At 38.7% G+C, this 14374-nt stretch overlaps 1 protein-coding gene across 2 annotated transcripts; it reads left to right on the top strand.

Moving 5' to 3' along the window:
* The first annotated feature begins 2209 nt into the window (after window positions 1–2209).
* Window positions 2210–12939, top strand: LOC135478299 (uncharacterized). 2 transcript variants are annotated; one of them, XM_064758577.1, is made up of 4 exons: window positions 2210–2416; window positions 5878–6021; window positions 7570–7678; window positions 9002–12939. In XM_064758577.1, exons 2-4 carry the CDS (start codon window positions 5907–5909, stop codon window positions 9567–9569), a joined length of 792 nt encoding a protein of 263 aa, XP_064614647.1. In that variant the 5' UTR covers window positions 2210–2416; window positions 5878–5906; the 3' UTR covers window positions 9570–12939. The 2 variants fall into 2 exon arrangements, with proteins under 2 accessions (XP_064614647.1, XP_064614653.1); XM_064758583.1 differs by lacking the exons at window positions 2210–2416; window positions 5878–6021; window positions 7570–7678 and adding an exon at window positions 8778–8865.
* Window positions 12940–14374: the final 1435 nt, after the last annotated feature.

The following is a 14374-nucleotide window of genomic DNA, read 5'->3' as shown; positions in this document are numbered from 1 at the left end:
CGTGACCTTGATCATGTCGTGGGTGATTGCAGTACCGTGAATGTTTGATACCCCGCGTATATACACAGAGACAACACATATGACTATAATTACTTACACTGGGTATGCAGTAAATAGCGCTTAATTTGGCCAGTCATGATCTGGGTTTACGCCGAACTCTTGGACTCTTTATCATCAGACATGTAGGCTGACCTGAATTCAAACAGGATATGGACAATTTCCGCCCCGGGGTCTACATCGTTTTCAGCAGGAGAGATTCGGAGAGACAGGGTCGGTTATTTGAGCCATGTAAATTGTCCTAAAGCACAGTATTTAGACATACCGTATTAATGGGCAGTGGTGGAAAAAAAAACATGTGCCTGAAACAAAACTGCAGGCGTTAATAATTTAGTTCCTCAGACACTCTCAGTCTCCATATACGACAGACCATCCAACAGGCCTCGGCTACAGGTTCACGTAAATCAAGGTGTGCGATCCACTGCCTCAGGCTATGTTGCTATGTAACGTCATATGCAACAACACACGGGTTATAGGCTTTCAGGGTAAAATTAACTTCATTTACATAAATATTAGCTTTAAAACAGTTCACTGCTCTAAAATTATGACATATCTTAGGAATAATAAAATTCGTCTCTGGAGGGAGGTCGTCGTACCAATGGCGTATTTCAGCATGTATTTGAAAAGCTAACTGTTATTACTACTTTTTCATGTATACAGTATATATCGAACTATAGCATTTGTTAAAAAAGAAAGAGTCGGTTAAAGCGCTAGCGCAGCGTAATGACCCAGGAGTCTCTCACCAATGTGGTCGCTATGAGTTCAAGTCCAGCTCATGCTGGCGGCCGTACGTGAGAAGGTCTGCCAGCAACCTGCGGATGGTCGTGGGTTTCCCCCAGGCTCTGCCCGGTTTCCACCCACCATAATGCTGTCCGCCGTCGTATAAGTGAAATATTCTTAAAAAAAAAAAAAAAAAAAAAAAAAAAAAAAAAAAAAATAAAAATGATTAGTGAGAATACCACTAAATTCCACTAGCAGACGCTTGAAAACAATGAATGAATGAATGGGGTTTATCGTCAGGCACATTGGCGATATTTCAGTCACAATAAGACAACAAGATATTAGATCAAGGAAATACCATAGCCCTGTGACCCCAGGTTGCGATAAAACATTCACTAGTAGGTGCCTATTACGGAGGAAACGTACATTCGCGAATGCCTTTTCGGTACGGTACCGGGTAAACAGTATAGGTGCTCCTTGGGATAAAACGTAACGGGACTGTGGCATGCGATGAAAATCGCATAATTTCCATGTCATGCCACAGTCCTGTCGTAGCCTACTGAAGTTGCATCATGGATGTTTTCCTTTAACATATATGTATAGGCTACAAGAAAACACTGAAAATTACAAAGGTCATTAAATTATTTTATTCAAACATTTATTTATTTTTTGCTTTGCTTTAATACCACATTTTAGACCACGCGTTGGGAAATGCCTAAAAATACATCTGCATGTGCTAATGCATATATTTTGTATATGTATGTATATATGTATGCTTGGGCTTTTGCGCCATACTCATATGACGACGAGGCCATTATTAGGTGTATGTACATATATTGTGTCTACTTGTCCATGCCGCCAAAGTGCAGCCGCCACTGAAGTATCATGCCGAAGACATCAGGCATGACACCTCACCCAGTCGATGCATATGTTTTGGGAATTCATATATATGGACACCCTATTCAGTTGTGACCGATGAAAGGTATGTAATAGGATTTACTGAACTTGAAGGACACATGAAAAGGTACTATAAAACGAGTATGAAGAAATAACCTCAAGAAGAAAGTGGAGAAGATTTATTGGACTTTTATATGTTAGGTCACATTCTAAACATATTAAGAAATAAAGACAAAGCGTTTCATGTATCCTTTAAGCTAAATGTAAGACTACATTTTTCAGCAGTCGCGTGATAAGGAAAGATCTACCTAGTTTTTAAAAGCGAGAAAAGTACAAGAAAACATTGACCCGCCAACCACAGCAACCAAACCGTATAACCAACTTGTAGTATTAAAGAGCGGAATTAAAGTTCCGTTATTTGTATGACGAATCTTGTAGAAAAAATACTTAATCATTACTGTCCACTAACTTTCATTCTTAGACAATTTTGAGGCTTTAAATAATAATATCAAAGCCAACGTATGAGTCAAGTCAGGCAATTCGGGTCACGTGATGTGACGCATTGCGATCACTGTGGCTTATATAGGCAAACTATTATGACTTATACTTACCGTGGTCGTGTCCTTTCTGTACATTGTCATTTCCGAGAAGTGGCTGAAACGACGATGAGCTAAATCCGTGAGTAATGTTCTGGGGCTACTTGGACTTGCTTATCCACTAGATGAAGGGTTATCAACATGAGGTGAGTGGACTCTTAAATATGGGAATGTGAATTCTTTGTCGTGTGTAGTTTATCTCTAAGCTTAGGCTATGTGCTGTATTCAGCCCGGCTTTTAACTGACATATCCAGTATATAGGAAGGCCTATTTTTTCAGACCGTACCTTTACGCTTGATATACGATTTGTCTATACACTCGCCGTGTGTAATTTAAGCCACTGAGAACTTTTCAACTTCCTTGATTTGACGCCATAATCAAAAAGTTTAATATCGAAATTGTCTTACAGACGACACTGCATACGAATCTGATGTATTACCAACGTCAAAAGGATGTCGTTTAGGGCGTAGTCGTTAACTCTGTGTAGGCAAACTGTTATGAACAGGATCCAGGATGTATAGTTACCTGTAGCAGCTAAACGTTTTGTCCGTTGTGAGTAAGGTATATATGTTTTTATTTAAATCAGGCCTATTCTACAATTTTAAATGTGATTTAAACGCTTATTTTTTTAAACCAAATGAATTAAAACTGGGAACACAAAACAAGTGTTATGTTGAGATAAATATATAAAAATCTGAAGCCCCGGAACCCTACACTCAAAAAAAATAATGTGTTAATTTTAACAGAGAGTGTGTTGTCTGTTAAAACAATGTGTCAGGTTTAATAGAAAGTGTGTTGCCTAAAGTGTATTATATCGAAGTGTTAAGTTTTGAGTTATTTAAGTCATTATTCACTTTGTGGTATCGCAGGGCTACGTCCATTAGCGAAGTCGCCCTTATTGCCATGCACAGGTTCATGTATTATAGGCGTCATGACGAATTAACACATCCAGTCATGTTAAGCCTTACAACAATACAAAAAATCTTGCATGTCGTCTTATATACGTGAATTTTAAAGCTAGTCAAGGTTTTACTTTCCTTCCTGATCAAGAGTTGAAAGAAGTTTAAACAACAAAGTAGGCTTATTACAACACCATCATTGCCGTCTAGCTATGATTAAATACCTTGCTCCGACACTTAAAACACACTACACATACGTTGAATTTCCTTTCAGATAGGCCTATGTTAAATAGAGCGGGCAGTCATGGCTAAGGAAGTACTTACAGCTCAACCCAGAGTTTTGGCTGTAATGTTTGTTCTGTATATGTATAGCTCTATGTGTGTTCTTTATAAATACACATTTCATAGTCAGCAGAGAAAGGAAGAAAATACAGACTAATAAAACTCAACGCGCTTGGACATACCGGTACGTAGTTTCTGTAGGTTTGTTGAGGTACCTCTAAACCCGGCGCTTTGACAGTATACTTAATACAATTCATGCGCTTCCCCCTCTTCGCGTGATATGTGTGACAGCCACCACTGGACAAGCTCGACCTATGCGTCCTTAGCGACACACGTGGACCGTCTTGTTTGGACTTATCCTCACCACTGATATCCTCGCGAGAACCTGTTATCAGCATTTATCAAAAGCAAAATTGTCAAATTGCTTTAGGCGTCCGTTGGAGTCATGCTGTACAGTTTATATGAAGAGAATGCCTTATTATATCAAATTTTAATGAAAACTTATGTAAAGTATTTGTTTATTGTGATATCGCTTAAATTCCTGTCTCGTCACCTTGACCACATGCAGTTACCTTGGCTTTACTCAAGAGTTCTGCACATGAAAAATTTGCAAATGATGGCCATGATGTCAAGCCAGCGTATCGAACGGTTTCTGTCTTATCACCTGGCTTAAACCCCGCAGCCGTGGTATACTTGAATAAATCTGCCATACCTGGACATGCCTACCTCTCACACTAACCAATATGAATCTATTCTGTATCGCTTAAAAGGGGATAACAAAATCATTATATTCATTTCCATAGTGAATGAACGAATGATTGAATGGTTTGGACAAAACTTAAACAAGGAGACATTAAATCAAATTCCCACCGAAGTATGGAAATACTACTTAACTTGGTATGTGACATGATTGACAGGTTTAACAGTTATATCTTGTTAAGAAAACTACATTGTTACTTATATGATATTTGTAGTGCACAAAACGCGGTGCGCTCCTGCATGACCTTGTGATTGTTCTGGTGCTTCAGACTATTTTAGAGCTTGTGTTTATTTATTTATTTATTTGATTGGTGTTTTACGCCGTACTCGAGAATATTTCACTTATACGACGGCGGCCAGCATTATGGTGGGAGGAAACCGGACAGAGCCCGGGGGAAACCCACGACCATCCGCACGTACGGCCAGAGCTTGTGTTTACAGAAGAATACATATGCATGAGAATAAGTCAGTTGTGTATTAATCCGTTGTCGCTTTTCCTTTAAACAAGGGCTATGCAGACTAAGCTCAAAACAGCTGATAATCACACTAAATGACGGGGTATATGTTAGTCACAAGAAATTTCCATAATAACATAATAAGGACACTATGAAGCAGGACGAAGTGGACATAGCACACACAAAAAATCTGATAAAACTGGTGACCTTAGGCTTTTGAGAACGTTTATAGTATGTACGCTGATATATATCCTGTTCGACATAGACAGATCTGTGTCACACAGTGGAGACACCGTGGTAGGCTTTCTGTCACTGCATAGTGAAAGGAACCAATACACTGTACAACTACAGCCTTCCTTTTTTTGTTGTTTTTTTTTTTTTTTTTTTCATATCTATTTTTGAAAAATCATATGATGTGATTAATGCTTGGGGCATTTTAATGGACAAAAAGAGCTGAAGGACTGTACAGGTAGTATCCCGTTGTGGGCGTATTTACACAAACATAAACAGAATTGGTACGAAAATCTGTATTTTTGGATTCAAAAGCTAAAGAACCTGACAAGAATAGTCGATGGACCAGAGGGGTACAAGATACTAATTTGAAAAAGATTTATTAATTCTTGTTTAGGTGATGTCTGCATTTTGTCTGCAGCAACGCAGATGCCTGTACTCTATTGTAACAGTATCAAATATTGGCTACTTGAGCGTCTTATTTTCTTATTGTGAAACTGGTGTATACATAGGTTGCAGTTTTCATTGTTTATAGTAAAAGTATATATTGGACTAGAATTCAAGGAATAAAAAACTAATCTTTTAATTTTATCAGAAAGTGTGTTGTCTGAGTGATGGTGGAATGTATTCTGCTATAGCAGCAGATTGGTCTCTTGATAAATAACACAGATATTCTATAAATTCAACATAATATTCTACCAGACTAACAAGATATTAAGGTAAGATTCTGTAGATTCTGACTATAGTGGTTTACTTTGTGTGCGTAGGGTGTGTCGTTGGTTTTAATATTAGAAGATGTAGAACTATAGTTGGAAGTCGCTATGGCGCTAACTCTAAGTTATAAAAGTTGGCGGTAATAGCTATGGCGCTAAGTTATAAAAGTTGGCGGTAATAGCAGTTAGTGTTGATGTTGTTTTTGTAGTAGTTATTTTGTCTTAGAACAGTATAAGAGCGATTTAGTAGTTCTGGTATTTGTTGCAGTTAATGGATTGTCCCTAAGTGCACGGAAGATGGATAATAATACAACTGAGGCTAATACTACTGCTGCGGCCGACGACAGCACCACCATCGCTGATGTTACCAGTCAATTGCCCATCAGCACCAGTACACTTAACTCGACACCTGGTAAGTATGATGTACTCTCTTTTTTTTTTGCTATATTCAGATATTTTGCAAGACTTTGATTTATTTATTGATGTGATTGTTGTTTAAGGCCATGCATGCTCAAGAATATTTCACGCCTATGATAATGGTAAGTTTTATGAGTGGAAAAGCTTGTAAAATGTTGCAAGCTATACTGACCAGTCCACCAAAATATCAGCCATTTCAATGCAATATTATAACCAATAATATCTTACACTCAAAATTTGAGTTAAATCAGTTAAATGGACAGAATGCTAAGTTTTCTGAGTGATGTTATTGTTACAGATTATGACAATATACCAATAATATTTTTATTGGTTTAGCGGGGAATTTTGCCTTTCCTGTAACATAGTAAAATGTTGTCGTCTATTCTATATTATAACTATAAAGCCGAATTTTATGTTATCCTTAACAGATTTGTTTTAAAATGTCTTTGTTAACCGTATGTCAGTAGCAATCTAATTTGCTAGCATTCACAAGGGTGTCTAGATACCAGTCTCAGCAGGAGATTCTCCTTTTATAGATAAAACTTCCGCTTGAAAGATGAATATATATATATATATATATATATATATATATAGCGCGCTAGCGCAGCATAATGACCCAGAGGCCTCTCACCAATGCGGTCGCTGTAAGTTCAAGTCCAGTTCATGCTGGCTTCCTCTCCGGCCGTACGTGGGAAGGTCTTCCAGCAACCTACGGATGGTCGTGGGTATCCCCCGGGCTCTGCCAGGTTTCCTTCCACCATAATGCTGGGCGCCGTCGTATAAGTGAAATATTCTTGAGACTGCGTAAAACACCAATCAAATAAATATATATATATATACGCTCTCAGTTTTGCGCAATCTCGAACCTCACGCCTAGGTCAAATGATGAGGCGGTTTACATATAATTCTATCCTAATTATAATTAAACGCAAATAATTAATTTAGTTATTTAATTATATTTGAATAAAGTATATAATATATAATATAAATTATATATTATATACTATTATACTATACTATTATATATTATATAAAAGTATATAATGTATATGTTTTTATCGCATCTAAAAAAAGTATCAGATCGTAGGGGAGTAGATTTTCTGATATTTGATCACCAAATTCTACCGTGTTTCTTCCGTTTTCGGCGTTTTAATGGATTCAGGGATCATGAAAGCATTTATATGCAGTTTGGAAGTCCATCGCTGGGGTTCTAGTTTAAAATAAAAGCATCTCAAGGCAGTGTTATGTTTCAAAGATGAAACAGTCCCATTCTGCATGTTGTATATTTGCCTGGACGGATTCACAAACTTATGCATGCCATTGTGGAGAGTTGTGGAGAAAAACATTAACGACGTTGTTGTGAACACCTGAGCCCAGTTGTTCAAATTGCATTAGCCCGGTTAAGCCCGGTATTAACATTAGTATGGACAATGACATTAATTTTGCATTAGACCAAGGCTGATTTAAATCTGGTTTCTGTTTTAATACACCTTTAAACAATCGATCTCTGCAGGTTAAAATACCTTTGTCATTTACACCTCAGTCTCAACAGAACCCAACAGCCCGTTGTTAATTGCCTGTACGGTCAGTGGATCAGTTGCCCTGGTAATCATTATCCTTGCAGTCTGCCTTTGCTACAGGAGGTATCGACGGTAAGATGCTTTAATTTCTTTACGATTTTCTCACATTGACGACAATAAGCCAGATAGCTTTTTAAAGTTGTGTCTCAGTACGCATGTGCGTAATGTGTCATAGGTGGGATAAACAAAAGCACATGGTCATTTATGCCTATGGTATAACATTACAGTCTTTGGCGACAGCGCAAAATTCAACTCCAATCCAATTTATTAAAATGCATTTTCGATTTGAGACTATCCTCGAACCCTATATAAAGTCTCAGATGTCACAACGAGTGGAACAAAATATATGAATTTTGCTGAACTGTGTGTAAGGTCCTAACTGTATGAACTGATGAGGGTCCTAATGCTTTAACATGTTCAGGTGGATTTGTTTGTCCCGTAGCGATGAATCTCGATCATGCGCACTGGAAACAGCTATCCAGCTCACTGATACGCTGTATTCTGATAGGCTATTGGATCAATGGGACCCATTCCACATAGCTTTTCTGACCAAATTTAAAACCATGTCACAAAGCTTACAGTTTTTGGTATTGAAGTTGAAATTTTGACACTTTTGTCTTTAAGATAACATTTATGAGGTGTAATTTCTAGCGCCCTAAAAATATGCTTCAAAATCGTATTTCAAATTTAGGCAGACTTTTCTGGAATTTTTGCGCGTAGTCTTCTTGGCCTCACGCTTAAGTCATTACCATGGCAAACAGTAGTGTGGAAAAAGCTTTACCTTTTCTATAGCTTTAACTATAGGCTATGTATGGTTGTTCAAAACTTCCGAACACAATATATAGCCTTTCTAACATACTGATGGTGGTCCTTGCCATTGTAAGTGAAGCAAGTCTTTAAACCACTTCGGCAGTATTGCAGCCATGTTGTGGTGAGCGTGATCGTAGTGAAACTACAACAGAGTAAAGTATTTGACAGAACTTCATTAAACCTCTGAACAATTGACAGTGGTGTAATACACAGCGGCTTTGAATGTCCGAATTGATGTCCAAATCATGGAAATGATCGAGATATCACATGGGTTCAATCTTGGGATGACTAGCATTGATTTATTATTTTTTTTGTTTGATTGGTGCTTTACGCCCTACTCAAGTATACTTCATTTATACGACGGCAGCCATAATAATAATGGGGGAAACGGAGACGACTAGAGTTGACCCATGCGATTGCCTGTTTGAATCCTGGCCCCGCGGGTTCAGGTAATGTAAAACAACAAAAACAAAATAAACTACAAAAGTACTTTGCCTTATCTGCAACCAAAGTAATATATTGTAACTTATTTTGGAATGGCAGCTGTGGTAATGAATTAACATATGAATTCCTTTAATTGTTCAGGAAGGGTTCACGACCTAGATTACCATTGCCAAGTTTGGAAGTCTGCGACACCCGGCATTCTCTGCACGACGATGGAACCAGATCTAATGCTAGCAATGAAGAAAGACTCTTCGGCCATGGACGCTACGGTGGGAATACTCAGTCTGGTGATGCAGACGCTCAGTTGTATGAGAATACCACCCAACGAAAGAAGAATTCTCCCACTCCCCCCACCCCGTGCCTCACTCCTCACTACTACAATGTCAGAAACAACGGTCGCAAAAAGCCAACCATTAAACCAAAGCCTCGTCTCATTTTAGGGCCTTCTAAGAACGGAGGTTTTGCCAAGAAAGCTCAACCGATTGGCCAGATGTCACCAGGACAGCCATCTTACATAGACATTTTGCCAGACAGTGACAGCGGTGAGTTTGGTCAGGCTTACAGCTATGTGCCCACCCAGTGGCCACCAGGGGGCAATACACCTAGACCTGCGCCACCCACGAGGCAAACAAGTGAATGTTCCATGAACTACTATAACATGCCGACCGATTCCTCATATCAAAACGTGGAGACGAAATTCCAATCGTGAAAAAAAAAATGTTCCAAAATTCCATTTGTTCATCGTTCAATTTAGACTATTCATATACTTTGTGGAAAATGTCGCGTGGAAAGGGCTATGAAATGAACTGCAAAGTGAAATGCCCATTAAGGAGCACTATTGGCGTTTGTGCGCCAGACAGACCACGTGAATCGGAAATTCTCGTTTACAGTGCAGATCTCGCGTGATAATGTGTGAAAAGCTAAGCCAGCACCTAACACCATATGCCTGGAAAATGCATGGTCAGTAGGACAATTGGGATGGTCGCTCCACATTTCCCGAATAAGTCGGTTCTAAGTGGTGAAAACAAACATCATTCTATGATATTACGTCGCAGTGCTTGTGAACTACGTATGTGCTTTATGAGGAACCTATACAGAAACAGTGAAAAGAGCAATAGTCTACCACCTAGACGGGCTTTCAGGCGGGCTTTTGGTACCCAGTCATGTTTATGTTGGATTCGCTGTTCTGAAATACATCGTAAGAGATCAACTTGCCACAAGGGATCGCACACTGGTACCGTATCCATCGGCTCCAGGAATTTTCAGATCCGAGGTTTGGTGAGGTTCTCGTTGATAGGAACATTGTGAGAATGTTATCTGGTTTTGGTTGATCTTGGAACCTGGTGACAAAGGGATCTCTGGTGAATTTACATTGTGTCAAATCTGAACGTGGATCATTGTGTAAATATCCACTGTCAAACTAAACTGTGCTCAAAGTTTTCAAGTTTGTGAGATTATTTGTGCTTATAATTTTACAAATCCATATGGATCCTGATCAAAACGTATCCAAAGTCCAATCAGTGTGAGACCAAATTGTGTTCTACTTATACTATTCCACTATGACGTCAGATGAATCTGTGGTTATAGAACATCTACAGGATGTAGGATAAAACTGTGCTCCATTATGAAATATTCACAACGAGTTGGTTGAAAGTGGGATAATTGTGAAATGCTTATAGAGAGTCGAATGAAACTGTGCTTAGTTGTGAAGTGCCTACATGGAGTAGGATGAATCTGTGCTCTTTTATGAAATACCCACAGGGAGTAGGATGAAACTGTAATCAATCGTGAAATACTAACAGAGAGAAGGATGAAACTGTGTTCAATCGTGAAAAACTAACAGGGAGTATGATGAAACTGTGCTCAGTCGTGAAATGCTAACAGAGAGCAGGATGAAACTGTGCTAAATTGTGAAATACTCACAGAGAGTAGGATGAAACTGTGCCAAATTGGGAAATACCCACAAGGAGTAGAATGAAATTGTGCTCAGTTGTGAAATATCCACAGGGAGTAGGATGAAACTGTGCTCAATCGTGAAATACTAACAGAGAGTAGGATGAAACTGTGCTAAATTGTGAAATACTCACAGAGAGTAGAATGAATCTGTGCTCAGCTGTGAAATACCCACAGAGAGTAGGATGAAACTCAGTTGTGAAATACACACAGGGAGTAGGATGAAACTGTGCTAAATTGTGAAATACCCACAGGGAGTAGGATGACACTGTGCTCAGTTGTGAAATACACACAGGGAGTAGGATGAATCTGTGCTCAGCTGTGAAATACCCACAGAGAGTAGGATGAAACTCAGTTGTGAAATACACACAGGGAGTAGGATGAAACTGTGCTAAATTGTGAAATACCCACAGAGAGTAGGATGAAACTGTGCTCAGTTGTGAAATACACACAGGGAGTAGGATGAATCTGTGCTCAGCTGTGAAATACCCACAGAGAGTAGGATGAAACTCAGTTGTGAAATACACACAGGGAGTAGGATGAAACTGTGCTAAATTGTGAAATACCCACAGAGAGTAGGATGAAACTGTGCTCAGTTGTGAAATACACACAGGGAGTAGGATGAATCTGTGCTCAGCTGTGAAATACCCACAGAACTGTACTCATGTGTTAAATACCCATAAGGAGTAGGATGAATCTGTGATCACTTGGAAAAAAATCGCCAAGAAATCGAATTAAACTGTGTTCAGTTGTGAAATACCCACAAAGAGTAGGATGAAACTCAATTGTGAAATACCCACAGGGAGTAGAATGAAACTGTGCTCAATGGTGAAATACACACAGATCTGTGCTCAGTTGTGAAATATCCACAAGGTGTAGGATGAAACTGTTCTTATAATCCACGTGGAGTCGGATCAAAAGGAGTTTAACGTGTATGTTTACTGTGTTCAATTAAGTCTGAAACTGGCAATGGCCCTAAATCAATTTATGTCCTTTATAACAAATGTGTAAGGACAGTTTCAAAGCAAAAGAAAACAAAACAATAAACTGAACTTCCTCGGCAAACCCTCTGAAAATTATATAAAAAGATACTTTTACTTTTTTTTAGAATTTTCTTTAACGTGAATTAAGTGCTGCCAAATGTTTAAATTCTAAGGCGGGATTCATGGATCTATTCGTTCACTGGTCTTTAAAACGCGTTTTTGGTATCATACGTTTTGTTTTCAACAACACAGTTTTGGCGTAAAGGGTTTTGGTATAACACATTTTTGACATAACACGTTAATGTGCACGAGTACACATTATACTACTAAACTTCGCTAGAATGCTTTTAACGGTGAAAATAAAAATTAAAAAAGCTGGCATTACTGGCATCCAAGACGTATTTTTGTCGTATTTTTTGTTCCCTTTCGCCTTACATTCAGAAAGCATTACATTTCACAGGAGACTGAGCGCTTCAATAGGCATAATGTCACTACATAGTAATTAGATTCGCTCGGCCTAACTTCAGCATTGTGGAACCATGTCCAGATCAAAACCTCGATTTGCGTGGATTTCGTAACCAGTCTGACGTGTATTTCATTATCATGCTCTGCCAGACCCCTCTTCACAAGATGATGTCAGTTCTTAGATTCTTAATTCGTTAGGTGACAACTGATGTGTTTCGAATGAACTCAAATGCTTCAATCAGTCAAGGGAGCTAACTGTACCTGTGATTGTGCTTGTTACTACAAGCTTCTGTGAAGTTCGTTGGCGTTTATGGTGGGATGGACAAGGCCGGTTTGTGTGTGTCTTACATTCTCAAATATATACTTATGTAGCTTTGATTACGAACAGAAATACGTCTGAAGTGAAAAGACGAAACTGTACACAGGCGCCAAAGATCATGGGCATATGAACATTGGTACGGAGATGACGTCTAAAAAACAATAAAGAAGTTAACTTTTATTACAGATACCATTTATTAATTGATACCATTGATGGCGGACGACAATGATGTTGTTATTTTTGTATAATTATTATTGTAATTACTAATATTTTTATTTTTATTACTTGGTTTTACTTTTATTTACTGTCGTTGTACAAAAATGTTTTCTGTATTTACTACAGAATAGCCGGAAACTGCATGTTTGTGCCTTGTTGTTATTACCTGCCATAATTCAACACCCACAGGAAGCGCGATATATATATATATATATATATATATATATATATATATATATATATATATATACGTCCTGCAACAATGAAACACATTACATGCACTTTAAGGATTCCGTCGTGTTCGTATGGCTGTAAAATTGTTGAGTACGACGTTAAACCCTAAGCACTCACTCACTCTTCCACCCCTATGGAATATCTGCGTGCCACGTGCACTCAAATTTCCTCTAAAAGTGTTTGAGTGTGGTGTTAAATAACAATAAAATAAATAAAATATAAATTCGACCCTGCGAAAATAGGACTCGAATCAATGATAGAGAATTTTTTATTTGTACAAGCAGTAAATAATGGGAATTTCCCTGTAGCTCAGTTGGCAGAACGCTGGACTTCGGCTGCTGAGACCCGAGTTCGAATCCTAGTATATACAATGTGCACTGGGGTATCTCACCAGCCAGTGAGATGTGCATCCACGGATTTGTCATTTGTCGTGCTCAAAGGAAATAATCAGTTCTACTCAGAAACTACGTGAACCAACCATTGGCCAAATGATGGTGGTAGCAGTGAGCAAGAGCAAAGCCAAGCCTGGGAATAGGCTGATAAGTGTTCGATGAAATGAAATAAAACAACAAAAACGTACAACAAATAAAAATACGTGTTAGGCAAGGTCTGAATATTGCCCGTGTAAACTCACCTCTGATCTTTCATTGATGTGTTGTGATTTATTCTACAAAAGAGGGAAATCCAGGTCAGACAGAGACCCTGATAAAGATAGCGACCATATATCTTAGGGCAAGAAGGAAATTCACTTGTTCCAAAGACGTGGCTTAATATTATCCCTACGAAAATATGTGGCAAGTCTGTATGAAAATTCAAAAAAGTTTGATTGTCTTGCTTTGTCTTCAAGTTCTTCATGGGGAAAAAGAGTCTATGTCGATGCATCAGTTTCTAATATTTAAGTCTAATCATGTCGGCAAAATGTCGGATATTTGTTCACGAGTGTATACCGAGTCACTTCATCGCTGAGACCCGTGTTCTATCTGAGAGTGTACACAACGTGACTCCACTGTTATCCTTCGCACTGTTCCCGCTCACCCCTGAGTGCGCAGCAGATTTGGGTTGTTATTTGCCCAGTTTCCCAGGTTCAAGTAGGCTGAAGGTCGCTGTGGTTAGGTGATGCATCAGTTCCAATGCTAGCTGTAGACTTATACCACCAGCTACAAGAGCTTATGTCACTATACAAGGCGTACGGAGAGAACACAGAACAAACCCGGTGGAATCTTGTGCTCTTATAAACTGGAGACTTACACTACTATACAAATTGTCCAGAGAAGCCAGAACATCATCAGCGCTCGCAGGAGACTTATACCACTATACCAAGTGTTCAGAGGTACCAGAATATCC

The sequence above is a fragment of the Liolophura sinensis genome, chromosome 1 (genome assembly GCF_032854445.1).
Source record: "Liolophura sinensis isolate JHLJ2023 chromosome 1, CUHK_Ljap_v2, whole genome shotgun sequence".
NCBI lineage: Eukaryota > Metazoa > Mollusca > Polyplacophora > Chitonida > Chitonidae > Liolophura > Liolophura sinensis.
This window is presented reverse-complemented; position numbering and strand designations above follow the sequence as displayed.

Excerpts from the sequence above, each read along its gene's own strand:
- LOC135478299 (XM_064758577.1), top strand. The coding sequence starts at position 5,907 with ATGGATAATAATACAACTGAGGCTAATACTACTGCTGCGGCCGACGAC. Across the intron at positions 6,022-7,569 it reads TACACTTAACTCGACACCTG|TCTCAACAGAACCCAACAGC; the intron begins GTAAGTATGATG and ends TTTACACCTCAG. Across the intron at positions 7,679-9,001 it reads TGCTACAGGAGGTATCGACG|GAAGGGTTCACGACCTAGAT; the intron begins GTAAGATGCTTT and ends TTAATTGTTCAG.